This window comes from Echinococcus granulosus (assembly GCF_000524195.1).
Source record: "Echinococcus granulosus chromosome Unknown EG_S00059, whole genome shotgun sequence".
NCBI lineage: Eukaryota > Metazoa > Platyhelminthes > Cestoda > Cyclophyllidea > Taeniidae > Echinococcus > Echinococcus granulosus.
This window is the reverse complement of record NW_020170439.1, coordinates 183,979-200,932: the sequence shown is the minus strand read 5'-3', so window position 1 is coordinate 200,932 and position 16,954 is coordinate 183,979. Positions and strand designations below refer to the sequence as shown.

Below are 16,954 nucleotides of genomic sequence, written 5' to 3'. Positions count from 1 at the left end.
ACAGTGGTCATGACTGGGGTGTGGATTGTGCCTGGTCGAGATCACAAAGTAAAGAACGATTGTCAAGAAGAAAATAACATAGAAGCATTGAATAACCGAATAGAGCGATTTGGTCTTTTAGGCAGTCACAGTAAGTTGCAGCACCATAAAGTGTTTTGCTTCTAGAATAGATGGTGGCCTCAGGTACAGCACCTTCTGAAAAAGCTACACGAGGAGGCTCCATGGTCTGAGAACCGTTCGTATCTTAAAGAGCAGACGAATCCCTAGCCGATTCATTGAGGAGAAATTCTGTCGATTGGCCAGCCGGAACATTCATGACCTATAGAGTAAGTTGGAATACTTACGTAACCATCTGCTGATTGCTGGAAGCACAAGGTGGTCCCATTCTCGTCTATTTACAGTTCCCCAATTTGGCACATTTAAAGTCTATCCGTACCAGAAATTCGTTCAGTATCGGAAGTAAACGGGACGATTTAGAGGGTATGAGAATTAGCCATCAAGAATAATCTTTGGGCTGATCTAAAGAGGAACGTGTTTTGGGGCTCCAGATACTTTCAACAAATAGGTTCAACTAACATTTCAGGCGATGCGAGTGCCGAATTTAAACAGTATCTCACTGGTAGATTGGCGTATTTATACTGATTGATTGCTCAACCTTTTTCCTGGAGGCAAGCAATAACATGGGAGTCTGGAAGTGAGTGCATCAATAACGCGCCATAGGGTCGGAAGACAGGCATCACGAAGGGCAACCATGGAAGATTGAGGAAGACTGCGGTAATCTATGCACGATAGTCCAGAATTGCAAATGGTTGCACCATCACATATTTATACTGCTTTAAATTACTTTGCCCTCATTTTAGACGTCAATTTGTGTCGAATGACCTCACGATACTTGAAGCAAAGACGAGAACCCAGCAAGGGCGCTGACTAAGCAATATCCTAGGAATAAGGGAAATAAACTTGCAAAATCCTCTTGAACTTCGAAACAGAAAGCCTTTTTCTGAGGCTGCACCTACCCTTCGTTGAAAAACGTCGGTAGAGTTATTTTCTAGGGTCGAATAGCAGTCATTCCATCTTTACTCTTCATTAACCGAAGCGGCGTTTGAAAAGTGTTCAACAGCGTCTCCACCAGTACGGCATTATGGCAAGCTGCCTTAAACAGTGTGTCACAGGCACAGTTGGTTTCGATGCCTTATCCAGATGCCGTTTCTGTTTTTGATCTCGAATATGACCTTTCTGGATATAAGCGGAATTTATTCCCGTCAATGCAATTATCGTGTCTTGGAGGATAACCACTGACACAGACTACAGTGTCTACCTATAATTTCGGCCGAAATTTCCAACACAGCCCCTTTCAGGTCATTCCGTGACCTTGAAACCAAGGCTTCGTTGACCGAATGAAATTTACGCCCCCCATCACCCTGTTATTTAATCGGCGACTTTAGACAGAAGTGTTCACAGTTGTCCGATATGACAGGTAGGAGGCTTTACAGGCTATCTGCAAGATTTGAGTATCACACTCTCTAAAGCTTCGGCTCCAGTCTCGGCAACTTGACGCCCTAGACGTGCCTATAGACTACTAGCTTATCTGAGCGTTAATAATAGTGCCTAATCTGCAACACTTACTGAGAAATCGAGGGCTTTTGGTGGTGCATCTATCTATGATCAGCAATGGACTTTCGGCTTCCAATCCCAATTTAGAAAAGAAGTAAAGCTCAAAAATGAATGCTTATTTCTACCGCTAATCTTTTTTGTCAAATGGTGAGCTTTATTATTGCAAGTATTGCAACTGTAAAAGAGAGGAAATTTTCCTACTGAAAACACTAGGTGAGTAAGCTAAACAAATTTTACTTAAACCCCCAAATACCCGCAGTACTTTATATAATACAGAACCGAAGACTTCATTTGATACCTTTTATAAGAACAATCAAAACTTTAGTTTACCATCATTTGAATGCCTAAATAAACTTACGTCACTTTGACACTAATTCCGTCCAAAGCGCGATGATTCGGCACTTTGTTTAATCGTGTGTCTAATGACACGGACGCTTCAATCCCTGCAGGTTATGTTCTCACTCTGTGGCCCGGCCTTTCGGCCACACCAAAAGCCTCCCAGTCCACTTCTATGTCCCGTTGCGACTTCCCCGAAAAACCGGGACTCCCATAATTACTTTTGACGTGGGCATTTTTATTGTCTCAGTCACAGAGTATCTTAAATGTTTTGTAATCTCAGAGCACTTCTTTGATTTATGAACGGCAGCAGTCAATGTTGACCATCGCAGGCATGAAACACTAGCTTAAAAGTTAGCAGGAGCATTACACTATACGCAGTTTCTATAAAATGTGAGCCTGAAGTTCATCAACTTTGAATCCTAGCAAATAATTGTGGTTGATGATACGTCGGCAAAGGTAGATGCGAAGTAGTTGATGTGATGTTTCCGCTTTAAGTTGCTGCATCCAAGTGAAATACGCCTCCATCCCTGTAGTTGAAATTATAACGAATACTTTATGGCTAAAGCATTGTAATTTTGCAGACGAAGCTTTTAAACCGTACCCCGTAATCATAGCCAGAATTTGATAAACTCAAAAATCAAACTTAAGAATAATCAAGCCTCATGATTCCCAAAAACCTTATGCCAGTAGCCCCAGTTAATTCTGTATGACAACAGTATATAAGCATCGCCCCTAGACTTCCCTGAAGACGAAAGAAGACATAATGCTGAGGTAAAATGTGAGTGTTCGCCGTACATTTGGGGTGGGGGATACTGGCCTATCTTGGAGGCCAGTCCATCCGGTGAAGGTACAATGGAGGGGACCCAAATTGGCTTCTTTACCAAAACAGAGTCAAACTACCAAGGCATTACAAATGTTCTGCTCAAGTATTATGCATTTTGCCTTCTTCGATGATGTTTTGAGGCGATACAAGTAAAAACAGTAATTTGACCATTGCGAATTAGAAGGGTACTGTGAAAAAATTCGAACATTATTTGAATCGATTTTGCCTTTCAAGTTGAACTTAAGGGCATTTGCAAGGTTGGATTTTCACTGCTGGTAAAGTTGTTTTGGAATACAAAACTAAGTGATTTGTGTTACAGTTCTACGACCTTAACTACGATAATGCAACCCCCGAGACTCCCTGAAGACGAAAGAAGACACAATACTCGTGCAGAATATATGTATTCAGCACGGCGAAGGTGTCTGGGCTATTGGCATGGCCCAAAAGGCCAGCCCACCCAGCGAGGTACAAGGGGGCTAGTTCAAAGTACAAAAGTAGCACCTCACCAGTGCCGAGGGATAAACCACTATCGTATTACACATCCTGTCAGAATACATGTATTCGGCATACAAAAGGTATTAGGCCTACTGGCATAGTTAGGAGGCCAGCCACCCAGCAAGGTGCAATGACCAAGGCAATGATCGTTAAACAAATAATCAAAGTATTACAATAATAAAGTCGTAGGCCAAATTACAAACGCGATTGGGAATCTGGAAGTTTGGCTGCAATCCATCCGATAAACTCTGTAGTCACAGTACGGTGCACCGGGTTCTTTTCTGACTTAGAGGACAAACTAAGGTTCCTCTGCTAATTACTTTTGTACTTAAAGTGCTAAATTTGCTAAAATAACACCGGAGGATTTGTCTTAGGTTACAAATATGTTTGATTTGATAACCCTGACAAATCTGAATTAATTAAACCTGCCATTCTTTTGGGTTTAAAATAATGAATAATAAATTTTTGGCTATAAAATGCATGATTACGTTGATACTGAACACTTTGAAAATGTAATTTAAACAGACGACTTAAAAAAAGAAAACCAATGGATCAATGTTACCATTGCAAGATACTGATTTAATTTTTTTTAAAAGTTTTTAGTTAATTACACTTGCTTTTGTGAGAAAACAGGCGGAATTTACTTTGAATGTGCTTCTGCCTGAATCTGTGCTAGGGCGCTCATCTTGAGCAGACCACCTGGGTTTCAATTCACCTGTCAGAATGTCGGGGAGGCTCGCGGCATTAAGTAGTGGTAATGTGATTCGCAGTTTTCGGATGCTCAAAGTAGTTCTTCTTTTGATTGTACGCTTTTTAGACTTTCAACATCGACGAGTTCTGTCTACTTGTCGTACAAATGCATCATGAAAAATCTGGGGCCAATTTGATTCATCTTCTCCGCGACGACCCCAATCGGGCATTCGGGTTCGTCCTTATTACAATTCCTAAAGGGTTTTTTTATATGAGGTCTTGTTTAAATTAACAATGCCCCTGGTTGCCGTGAATTTTTAACTTTAAAACAGTTTTGTTTTCGTTGTAGTGTTCAGTTTAGAACCACCCCATTTGATGATTCTGGAATGCCTCATATTCTTGAGCATACTGCACTTTGTGGATCACAAAAATATCCTGTTCGTGATCCTTTTTTCAAGATGCTACGTCGAAGCCAGGCTACATTCATGAACGCCTATACAGGTACTTAGCCGAATCATCTAGTATTTGTCACGTTCTAGCCAGCGACTGGACTATGTATCCCTTTAGCACCATGAACGAGATAGACTATCAGAATCTACGTTCTGTTTATATTGATGCGGCATTTTTCCCCATCCTGTCCAAAATGGATTTCATGTAAGTGACATTCTGGCGTTATTGTTAACCCCTATTTTTCCTCCCGAAGATAACGTTATGTCAGAATTTGGTGAAGTATATGCTTTTTGGCCTGCTATTACTCCCCTTTTTCGCACAACTTGACCCCACCTTAATTTCTGAAACAACTATCCTCAAATTTTCGTGTATTTTGGGTATGCTATTTTCAGGAATTTTGGTGGTATGAATCCACTAAGAATCGGTCTTCAATAATCGCTTTTAATGGTTCCATTTTTGGAACTGATGTCCCTAGTGTTTCATATTGGCTGTTTATTCGGGCAAATCAGTGGCACTACACAAACTCAAATGATCAACCTCTATACTGTAGTTTATTTTTTGGCAATATTATGAGGTCCATAGGAAGTTTTGCTGTTTTTATCGTTAAAATACATACACAATGATTGGTTAGGTGGGTTATGGCAAATGAACGTGCATATGGCCACTTAATTTAGACTGATGGGTTAAAAATGGAACGGTATGTTGTTTTTCCCTTTTCTACTCATTTTGATTCATCATTGAATTCGATGGAGCTTGTAAAATGGAACTTGTTACCATTTTTAAACACCCTTTTTTAACTCATCGGTTGAATGGTTTGTTATTACAGAAACAAAGGACCTTTAAGAATTTTTGTGTTGAGGAGAAATTCTCCATTGTAAAGTATGCCGATTGGTTGCATAACTCCTCTTCGAATATTTGCTGGTGTTTTTGAGATTTTTACCCTAACATGGTACTTATTGCTATTTCAGTATCGATGTCGAGATGCAGCCAAGCTTCCGGTGTGGACTACTTCTTAAGTTTATGTGAGGATAAATTTTAAGCAGAAATTGGCTTTTCAGTCCTTCGCTCCACCGGTAGTTTTTAATCCTGAAAAGCCATAAATCGGACACCTTTGTTTCACCTTAGGCTATCTCGAAGGCCTTTCAGCTGCCACCTCTTGGGAATCATTTGCAATCTTTGCGTCTTATGTCAGGATTTACTCTATAAAATCTTTTTATGAAATCAATGGAGGCTCTGTCTGTGGTGGATTAGGGATGGAAGTACTAACTACTTCTTACCGAAGGTCCATGTACTAACAGGGCTGGAATCTGTCTACCCGATGCGAGACAAGTAAGCTTCATAATCAGGCGAGACCGGTTAATCAATCTGGAGAAGGTGCTGTTCTCAACTCAGGCCCTTATTATCTCACTTGAAGACAGGAAGGAGCTAATGCCCCATGCAAATGACATTAGACAATCGCATGATCGCCAGCGAAATGGGTTAGTCTGTTATAGAAGAGAAGTAGTTTCTAAAGTCGAAATTCCAAAACTTGTGTCTTATTGAGAAAGGATGGTGGATTATGTGGTTACTTCGGTGAGTAAAATGCTAAGAAGCTTCCGGTGGTGATCGTACAAATTTCATTTGGTCACCTTTTATTTATTGGTCTATATTAGCGATTCTCAAACCATTGCTAGGACAACGGAATTAAGAGAACTTTTCCGAAAAAATGTTTATTTTTGTAATTTTCACAGAAGTCTTGCCAAAGTAAGAATATGGTGTTTTTGAGCGTGTTTAGTTTTCCGGATATTCCATTTAAAGCTAACATAATAAGGCACATCACGCAATCAGGTCAAGCAGACTCCAGGAGTACGCGCTTAGTGGACTATTTCACATACTTCTGGTTCACTATTCTTGATACCATCACTCAGTAGTAGTCCTCATTCTATCAGTTCCCTTTCTTTTCCCCTTAGCACTTATCTTTTGGTCATTTTTACCGGCGGAGTGTTGCCTATTCAAAATGCGAATAAAAAATATTTATTTGTATCAATTCCATGGATTTTGGTAGATTTAATCTTCTGACTTGCGAACTGCGCTCCAGGTATTTCCGAGAACTTTATGCGGTATACGAGTAGCGTCGGTTTGGTCAAATCGTGGGGTTGAGGCCACTGATAGTGGTAAATGATTTAAATGAATATTTTCGGCTTCAGTGTCTTCTTTTTGACTATCCTCCTCGGCTTACTGAGTTTAGATCCACGTAAGTGTATGGGAATTAGAACTACAAATCCAAACCAGTGCTTTTTTGCAGGCAGGAAGGTTGGCGTCTGGAGCCAGAGAAGTTGGACGACTCTTCCTCCAAGTTGCTTCTCAAGGGTGTCGTCTACAACGAGATGAAGGGCGTCTTCGTAAGTTTATCCATCTTCCCTTAGCTCTTCCGGCTTTTCCATAGTCCAATTCGCTAAACCTTCTGGCTCAAACCGTGGAGAATAACCTCTTGCCAGTGAGCTATGGTCATGTCAGCGGTGGCCATCCCGATGCCATTCCTAGTCTGAGTTTAGAGGCTTTGAAGAAGTTCCACAGTACCTTCTACCACCCGAGCAATGCCACGTAAGTGAGATGACATTCTTTGTTACCTATCTGTCCGTCTGCATTTTCATCGTGTCTGAATATCCTGCAGAATTGGATGCAATTTAGTGCTTGACTTGCCGTTGATCATTTGAGTTGAATAGTTCTGACTCAGGCTTGTCTGGTTTACGAACCGTGTAACATTTAGAAAAGATGCTGACCGCGATGGCGGAACGTACTGCCCAAGAATGAGGTAAATGAGCACTTTGATTCCGGTAATAAATCACTCAAGTTCACAACACCTTCCTAGCGGAAAACAAAAAAAAACCACAGTTCCAACGCACAACACCTTGATGGTGTTCAAGGGAGCTTTTTTGGCAAGACAAGACAATGTGACGTTTTGTACCAACTCAAACTTTAGAATCGGAAGGAGATACAACTACTGTTTCTGTATTCGCTTGATGATATTTCTTGATAATTCATTTTAGCCGTTGTAAACTGGCCGGCGTTTTTTGATTCTCCGTCCTACTACTTTGTTAAAACGGAACTAGTTGATCCCAATCGTGATGGATCTTTGCTTTGTGAAGGTATCATACTTCTGCGACTCCTACACCTTACGGAGCGTTTGAGTGGATAGCTATTTAAATGCCCAATCCGATTGTGCCTCAAGTTTTTCTCATAAAAGTTTTAATTTTCTTCGGTGTGAAATGACCGGGTGACCTACTCAGAGACCTAGGTTATGATCCAAATGCAGCCGTAGGGTTTCTTTATAATCAAAGTGCACATTGATGATTGTAATATTTTAATGATTTCTTAGAAGTTTAATGCTTCCAATAACTTCTAATTAGCTGACTGTTTGGAGCACCGGTCAGATTGAATCCCATAAGTTAATATCCATTAGAAGGAACAGAATCTACTGAAAATCGGTTGTCATTCTTTAATTCTTCTGTCGTACGGTTTACCTGAAATTTCATTGAGCTTTGGAGGTTGAAATATTTTGTGCTTTGGATTTTACACAGATATGATGTGTCCGTGTTGAGGCCACTCGGACGGCTCTCAATAAGCCACTCGGATTGAAGTGCATAATTTTATTGGTTTGAGGGTTTTTGTGTTGTTTTGTCGTATCAAATTTATCGCTAGTAGTTTAAACGAGGTAAGGCCTTGTGAAATCTCATTTTCTATAGCTTTTACACCTACGGAAACGTCGATCTGGACGAGTGTTTGGAAGCCCTGGACACCGAGTGCTTATCCAAATTCAACGTTCAGTCGGCTTCACCGCAAGTACCTCTGGAACCTCGTTGGACGGAACCGGTAGGCATCCGGTCGGTGATCGACCAGTTTGTCCGCTTGCTTGTCTGCCTCTTTTCACATCATTTTCGATCTCCGTCTGTCTGTGTGTTATTTCTCATCATTCTTACCCTTCAGAGGCGCATTAAGCTTACGTGTCAACCAGATCCCACTCTCGCGGATCCCTCTAGAAGTGGTGTGGTCTCCGTCAGCTTTGCCCTAACTGAGTATGTTTTTTTTTTTTAACTAAAATGGTAGAAATTGTATTAAACAAGTCGAACTTCATTGCTTTTTGTCTCGAGGACTTTTTTCTACGAAAAGAGAATCATCATCATGTTCTAGTTCCAACTTTACTGTAAAATTCAAAATAAATGGGTTGAAATATTCTTGTTTGTTTTTTAACTGTTGATGATTTATGGACCTAACACTGGCATATAACATTCAACAACAGCTCGAAATGTGGACTTCGCTTCAAATTCATGAAGCGATTCTTAAAACGGATGTCACCGGATTTGGGAATGTTTCGTTATACTAACCTGTCTGCTTTCGTATGAAGTTTTGCTACAATGTGTGACATCTTATGTTTCTTCGGTTGTTCGATTATTTCGGGGTCAACATTTTGCCTCTTAGGCAAGAAAATTTTGGCTGGCCTACTTAATTACTAAATGAGTAGTATATCTCAGTACTTCCCAAATATTTTTCGACTGGACGAAGTAATAATGCTAGTGTTCCTAATTTTTCGCGACCTATTGCAACCTCTCGATCTTCTAGTAGTCTACTCATTCAGAAAATAAACCGTGTATTCCCGACTTTTGGGTTGATTGAATCCCATCCACTTATAATGTTTTTCTTAAATACCATTCAGATAGCCTGTACGTATAAGGTGAGTTACTTGGTGTTACTATTCATCGTCTACATTTATCCGTAGAATTAAAAAAAACCCGGACGTTTACTTAAGTACAAATTTATCATCCCAACTCTCTCGCTTGCAGTATTTGCGACATCTACACCAATTTTGCTCTCTCAATCGCCCTCTGCCTATTGATTGATGGGGACAGCGCACCTCTTTACCAAGGTCTCATCGAATCCGGTCTGGGTCTGGACTGGACTCCCCCAGTCCATGGTATGGATCGCAGTATCCGTACCACTTGCTTCCACGTTGGCTTACAGGGCGTTCAACCCGGTACAGATGCTGAACGCGTGGAAGCTGCGGTGATGGAAATACTCGCAAAGACGGTGAAAACGGGCTTTCCTAAGGTTTGTGGTAGAGTTACTATTGAATTCACTATAGATGGTTTTAATAGTATAAACGAAGATAAGAGCCGGAGGCTGGGATTTTTCTCCCGTAGGAACGAGTAGAAGCAGTGCTACATCGGCAGGAGATCGCGCTACGCGAGGATAACGCAAGGTTTGGTCTGCAGGTAATTCTCGGCCTGGCAGGGGTTGTCAATCACGGTGGTGATGTGCAGACAGCGCTTTCGGCGCAACAAATGGTGGACCGATTCAAGTCGGATCTGGCCGCGGACCCGGAGATGCTGCAGAAGCTGATCGATCACTACTTAGTGCAAAATCCACACCGTCTCTGTGTGACTATGCTGCCTGATGCGGAGTTTGAAGCTAAGCAGAAGGTGAAGGAGACTCAGAGGCTTGAAAAAGCTATTAGTGGAATGTCGGCGGAGAAAAGAGAAGAGTTGCTCAAAGATGGTTTGCAAAATTCGTTGATTTTTTTGCTGATTAATTTTATTCTTGAGGATGAGGTTTAATTAACTGGAGTTCATTGTTTCAGCTTGTTCGAGGGGTTTGGAATACGCGATATGTTAGTTGTCTACCTTGGACGAAATTTTTTTCTCCTTGGTACACTGCTAGTCCTCCAGCCTTTCCACACACTAATAAAGAAAATGGGTTGTGTCTGATGTACTTACGGTCAAGAAGACATAGAAAGAAGGTGTATACTGTGGATGTTTAAATCTACGGTGAAGAGTCACAAGCAAAGCTCTAAGTTGACCACGTACAGTGCAGTGTCCGAATCCAACGAGTTAGGATTGACAAAACATAAGATAGCCTGTGGTATTTATCGTGTATGCATTGCGAAGGTTAGTTGAAGTATGAGGAAAGGATGTGCGATTAATGAAGGTACAATGATCGCAGAGGGTTGAAGCTATGCAGTAATGGATAAACGGGCAAAAACCTGGGAGCTCTTTTGCTATCGTTTAATAGGTTTTGTCTCTAAAACAAGGGAACATTGCATGAAGTACACTCACTATAAGGGTTTGTTCAATCCTAAGCCTATGTACTACTGAAATGCATCGCTAGTGTTTAATTCCAAAGTATTAACGTTACGAGGGGAAATTGCCGCATGTTCCCCATTGCTGTATCGTAAACCGAGGTTTCATTTATTTGGGTAAATTGATTGTCACTGCGGAAGAGTAACTTCCAAATCCTCGAGGGGAAGGGATTGGATAATTAAAAAGTTAGTATTTTAAGTTGTCTTCCACCTTATCAACAAAACTGGTCATCAGGGTTGCTTATCCCTACCACTCTTATCTCTACCTTTTAGTGCGTGAATTAGCGGAGAAGCAGAAGAATCAGACAGAGGAGGATGTCTCATGTTTGCCCTGTCTCAGTCTCCTTGATATACCGCCCAAGTGCCGGCCTGAGCCCTTTACTGAGATGCAGAGTGAGTTGACGCCTGGTGGTCTTTTTTGTCCCAAAACGATACTTCTTTCTTAGTTATTTTGTACAATTAGTTGTCATTACTTAATTAGTTTTCGTATTAAATGTCGCGTTTTGGAGGTCAAAAGCTACTAATTACCGGGTAATATATATTCTGTTTGTTTCCCCGAAAGTATGCATAATCAGATATACTTAAACTTTAAATTAAATGAGACTTGGGGTATTTTCATCGCCGTCTGGTAGGCTTTTCCACTTATGCACATATTTGCGTATTAACCATACACATTTTAATCTTTTCGTTGCTACGAAAACCTTCAGAAAGATGCAATGGATGCACTTTACGAGTCTTGGGAATACTTTAAATCACAAGGAAGAATGGTAGACAGTTGCGTCTGAATGTAGTATGAGGTCTTCTTAGGCGCAGGTTCTGAGGCAGTTTGAGGCTTTCTTTTGGCTGTTTTCTAGCCCCAGCTGCTTCTGGAGGAGGGGTTTTTCTTGCACTCTTTCCAGTTGTATTGCGTTGAGGGCGTGTGTCTTGTTTGGTCCTTAGCAAGTGAATAATTGCGTCTGAAGTTCCCCAAACGCACAACGCGAGCTGTTTTCTGTGGGTAAAGCGGTGCCATTGAAGTTTGGGAGGGTGAGTGGATTGTTTGGGAATTAACCGATGATATGTTAGCTCGCTTAACCTTGGAATAAAAATAGTTTCTTACCACAAATGTGGCATCGAAGCCGGTGCATTTTTTTACCGCAGAGGTAAACAAAACTTGACAGTCTTGGAAGCTTTCTTTCAGCAAAGTGTTTTCTCTTCTTAACAGTTGGTGAAACGTCAGTTAATTTGAATCAAGCACCAACAAATGGACTCGTCTACTTGCACACTCTTGCCAACGTCTCCGATCTTCCCCAGGACCTCCTCATCTACTTGCCCATTTTCACGTCCCTTTTCTCTCAGTAAATCCTCTGTGTTTCCTACTCTTATTTAATCGTCGTTGTTAAACATAACCTATTCTTAACTTTTCTGCCTACCAGACTTGGTGCGGATGGTCTGACCTATCAGGAAATGGATCTACTTCAAGAGCTTTATACGGGCTCTTTCTGTGCCGTTCCCCATGCTGTGGCTAGTCTTTCTGCGCCTGAGGCAGAGACGAAGCCTTGCACTCGACACGTACACATTTCGACGTATTGTCTAGCAGACAGGGTGCCACGGATGTTGGAATTGTTGTACAAGCGTCTGAGTGCAAATAATTGGTATGATCGGGCGCGCATCTCCACGCTCCTGGCTGCTGATGCTGCGAGTCAATGGTCGGCCAATGCGCTTTCGCATAGTGGTAAGGCGTGATTTAAAATTGATATCGGGCCTATTTTGCTTTGGTTGCTTGGCTTTGAGTAGGTTTTTATTCGTTGCTAAGGTATTCAGCCCTCATTTCGTATTCTTTGCTTTATCCTTCCAAATCAGCGGATCAATTTAGAAGTGTGGTTTTTAAAAAAATCTTACATGGTAAGCTTGCTTATTAAGGAAACATTTTGCTTAGAGGTCGGAAACTAATGGATTGCTCTTCTGCTAATTGGAGGTAGATAGCAGCCAGGTAATTCCCGAAGCCGTTGAGGAGTCAGGAAGTGTAGGCCTCGTTTGTTTATACACCTGTGGAATGACCCGTAAAAAGGATCACAATTGAAGCATGTACTTTCTTTTTCCCAACAGCTCACCATTTCGCAATGCGTCGTGCGTCGGCCAACCTCTGCTCCCTCGGTCGAATGTCCGAACTGTGGGGTGGTGTTGAGCAGGCAGCTTTCATGCGCCATTTGACGGCTCGTTTAATAACCCGCTCAGACGCAGTGGAACGCGATCGAGCTTTCAACGATTTTATTGCCAAAATGCGTGCTATTGCTGACCACCTTTTACTACGCCAGGCGAGATTTCGGTATGTTTTTTACTGGTCCATGAGATTCAGCTAAGCGCACGAGTTATCTATTTACCTTATTACTTATTCATCTCACTAGATTCAGCCTCCATGGGGAAGAAGATAATTTGGCGCCAGCTTGTAAGCAACTGGAAGCCTTTCTTACAGCATTACCTTTAAAGGTGATTGAAAAGGAGGAAGTGAAGCTCACTCCTGATCCGCCTGCTTTGAAGTCAAACAATGCTTTCATCACACTACCCTACTCCGTCCATTATGCGAGCCTCGCACTGCCTGCACCATACTACACTTCCCCCGAGTTTCCCGTGTAAGTTAAATCCCTTAAAAATTCACAATTTTGGATGGGAGTCGTCAATCTGCCCGACAAAGTGAAGCCATAAGCTAGTGGAAGTGTCTCGCAACGAGATTTTTTAGGAAAGCTTTACAAATGAGCTCGTAATATCCGCTTATAAGCTCAAAATTGGCCAATTTTTAGTTTTTGGAGGAATGAACACTGGTGCTAGCCGTCACCTCCCCTTCTACGTCAGTTTTCTCAACTGTCTATACTATTTCCCACGTGATTGTCTGATATCAAGAAAAGATTATAACCATTGGTGGAACATAGTTGTTAAGGCTATTGATAGGGCAGTGTCCCTCATCCGCAGGTGGAGCATATGTAGTCTTCTCACGGGTGATTGGTTCCGCTTTTTCTCAGAAGAGCTGTACGGCCTTGCAACACGTTAGTCTTGTGAAGGTTATCCCTCTACCCTTGAGTGATTCATCACCAGATCAAAATTACTAGACCGCTTGTGAGCACTTTAAATTCTATACGGTTAAGCTTGTGAAGAAATTCCATAGTTTTAATTCCAATTTGAGCTGGTTCCATAAGGCGGAAAAGCTGGAATCACACCCACCGGATTCAAACAAGGAATCAGAGTAGCAGAAAAGTAGGGCACTACGGCGTCGCCAAACTATTGTCTATCAGCGTCTGGATGTCACAATAGGTCTGTTCAGGAGGCAAAATCGGAAACTCTTTAGTCCTATGTTACTATTTAATTTACGGTAGGCGGTGATAAGCAACTGGGTAGTCAATTTAAGAACGATGATCTGCTACTTATAATGGCGTCTTAGGCTTCACTGTTACATCAATGCCTTAAAAATAGGAACGTTTTATGATGCAAATCTAACTTGCTTTTCACTTTACACAGTTGAATAGAAGTTGGCCGAAGGTTGTATGCATTTGTTGGTAAGTAGCTGTAGGCGAATAGAACGTTGATTTTATCTGGAACAACTTCAAAGCGTAGAATTTGGTGGATAAATGAAATCCGGACTTCCCACAATGTGGGATGCATACAAACAGCCAAATAATTTGCGTTTGGCAACTATTTGATTTCATTTGCTTTTTTATTGGCCTCACAAGGAAATTTTTTGGCGAGAAAAAGTTCACTTAGCCTTCTGTATTTTGCAAAGAAAGCGTTGCATCTTTTCATTTTATTATGCATTTAGGTACCGAGTATTGTCCAAGCTCCTCAATTCAGCATTCCTTCACACAGCCATTCGGTGAGTTTGTATTTTCTTTTCTGATCAATTCTTGATTTAGAGAGAAAATTTGAGTCCTTGTTCCGATACGTCCTTTCTTTGTTTTTACAGCAAAAGTTTAGCTTTTGCTCTTTCTAAAGGTCATGTTAAAGGTTTTTTTGCTTGATCCTAGTTGTACTTTTATTTTTTGGTTTGTTAATTTAGAGAACAAGGTGGTGCCTACGGTGGTGGCAGCTGTGTCGGTCCCGGTCAATTCGCCTTCTATTCATACAGGTAGAACCGTTCTTTCGTTATACCTCTGTAAAAATTACATTTTCTTAAAAGTTGTCAACGAGGCTTGTAGTAGATACTACTAAAATTAGGCGTAATCTGATTACCTCTAGAATGTCTTTAACTACTTGTTTTCAGTCCACCTCATTTCATTCATAGCAAAAAAACCTTTTTTCTTCGTCATGCTTAATGCTACTGTAATGGAGCATCATTTATTTACTTCAAGTGTTTTGTTTCCTCCTTTCCTCATGCTCACCTTACATAGAAATTATTGAGGCTTTGAAATCTGCTTCCTCTCGCTAGAATTCCAAAAAAATGCATATTTTTGCAGAGATCCCTCGGCTGGTGCGACTCTAAGATTATTTGAAGAATCGCTTGACTTTGCTCTCTCCAACGAATTTAAAGAGCAAGAAATTGTGGAGGCGAAACTTTCTGTATTCCAAGAGGTGAGTTAGATGCATTAAGTCGCAGTGCGAGGGTATTTCGTTTACCCTCCACGGCTTTCCCTTTCCATTTGATGTCGTAAGTGTTAGTAGTCTGTTTACTCATTTACATTAGATTTTTCTGGAATGATGATTTTAGAACATTAGTCTCGAAGCCCTGTGATGCACCCGCAATGACGTGCTGCACCTAAATTTGAGTGATTCGTCAGTAAAGTTAAATTATATATCTAAGGCGCATGCAGATGACACGTTTGCAGCCATACCCTCTCCAAATGCCATGAAAAAAAAATGTTAAGAAGCTGGAATCTCCTCCACCATGTTGGAAATAACTTTCATGATATACAGATTCTTATACTATCATGGAACGATTTACCAACTTCACCTTGTTATTGTTGAGATTGTCATCACCAATGAAGTAGGGGGTGTTTTCGACCTAAAGCTAATGTTTCGATTCTGTTCTCTGCTCAAAATTAGTAGAAAACCTCCAGGAAACCTATGAGGGTTGAGGTAGGAAGGTGCTCACGGGAGGACTCGGAGATGGCGCTTCTAAACAAGAAGAGAACTTGTAATGGAACACTATTTGTTCGAATTACCTATTTAATTTCGTGCTTTCTTTACAATCTTTTGCGATTCCACCTTCATGTTGACGGCGTGAGGCTGCACTCGTATCATCTCTATTAACCGAGTCCCTGCCCTTCTGCGCATTTCTAATGAAGTTGCGTCCATACCGACGGATCTTGTCACTACCTCCGGAGATGACCCAGCGCTATAGTGTTGATTTATCTGACATTATGGACCGAAACACTAAAGTCGATGGGAAAGTTTATAATTAATATCCTCAACTTCGTTGAACAGTTTGATAGTCCAGTTTCGGCTGGATCGCGAGGTCTGCATGTCTTTCTGACGGGTATCGACGATGAGGAGAGACAGAACCAACGTGAACGTCTCTTTACAGTGGACGCGGTGGCGCTTAAACAGGCGGCTCAACGCCTGCACGACCATCTGGTGTGTGCGGAGCGCGTGGGTCGTGCAGTTCTCGGACCCAGGGATGCGAAAATGGAGGAGGACAAAAAGATGGGACAGAAGCAAGAGTGGGATGCGGTAGACCTTTCACAGACTGATTAAATTGTTGAGGCCATTGTTAACTACTTCTGAAGTAAATACTAAATAAATACAATCCTACGATGCGACGAGTTAGAAGTACTTTTGTTGTTGGAAAATCATAGTAGTGGTTTTATCACTGTGGTGTTCTTACGCCAAATTATGCCTCGCCAAACGCAGCCACTACTGTTTTGGCCGGCTGGCTAGCGAATTGCCACTGTCTATCAGCAACTGCGGTGTTATTGTTGCTGAACATAGTGCAGAGCTGGGTGACGTATGTCCCTGAGCGGCCTTTTTGTAGTGCTCGGATGAGGTAGTATGGAGTTTATTAAAGAGGAGATAAGTAGGCAAGAGTAGGGAGCAGCTAACGGGTGATGATGCCGGTCAAGGGATGGTTTTATGACAGGGCACCAGGGATGCAAAATTGAGAGGGCTTGAGCCACTAGTACGAACCAAAAATCAGGTCTTGAGTTACAAATTAAGCCAAGGCTTAGTAAGTTGGGATTGCTGGCGCTGAAATATGCCCAACTGTGCCTACTTGAGGGATAGTATCACGAAGAAGCACAAGCTGCGAGGACTTAAGAATTCAATTACTCGATTATTGCGCTGGTTCCACGAAAATGAGTTTGGGGCTTGTAAAACAATTGTCAGATGCTTTAAGGAGGTTAATTAATATCCACTAGTGAACACTTCATTAGCACGGCTAATACTAGAGATAGTAGGTTTATTGCCTTCCTCTTACTAGGCGAAAGGAGGATTTGGAGATTATTTGATAGCAGGGCAAATATGCAAAT

At 41.5% G+C, this 16,954-nt stretch overlaps 1 protein-coding gene across 1 annotated transcript; it reads left to right on the top strand. All coding sequences in view use genetic code 11, as the record gives it.

Annotated features, from left to right (window-relative positions):
• Nucleotides 1-3,994: 3,994 nt before the first annotated feature.
• Nucleotides 3,995-16,184, top strand: EGR_06555 (Presequence protease; the record flags this gene model as incomplete). Its single annotated transcript, XM_024495804.1, has 19 exons — nucleotides 3,995-4,057; nucleotides 4,089-4,195; nucleotides 4,311-4,462; nucleotides 4,501-4,615; nucleotides 6,696-6,792; nucleotides 6,837-6,994; nucleotides 8,137-8,263; nucleotides 8,378-8,466; nucleotides 9,232-9,496; nucleotides 9,589-9,943; nucleotides 10,797-10,916; nucleotides 11,728-11,860; nucleotides 11,939-12,237; nucleotides 12,612-12,831; nucleotides 12,911-13,135; nucleotides 14,314-14,367; nucleotides 14,551-14,619; nucleotides 14,948-15,062; nucleotides 15,915-16,184. The coding sequence occupies 19 exons, from the start codon at nucleotides 3,995-3,997 to the stop codon at nucleotides 16,182-16,184; spliced, it is 3,033 nt and encodes a 1,010-aa protein (XP_024349764.1).
• Between the last annotated feature and the right edge of the window lie 770 nt (nucleotides 16,185-16,954).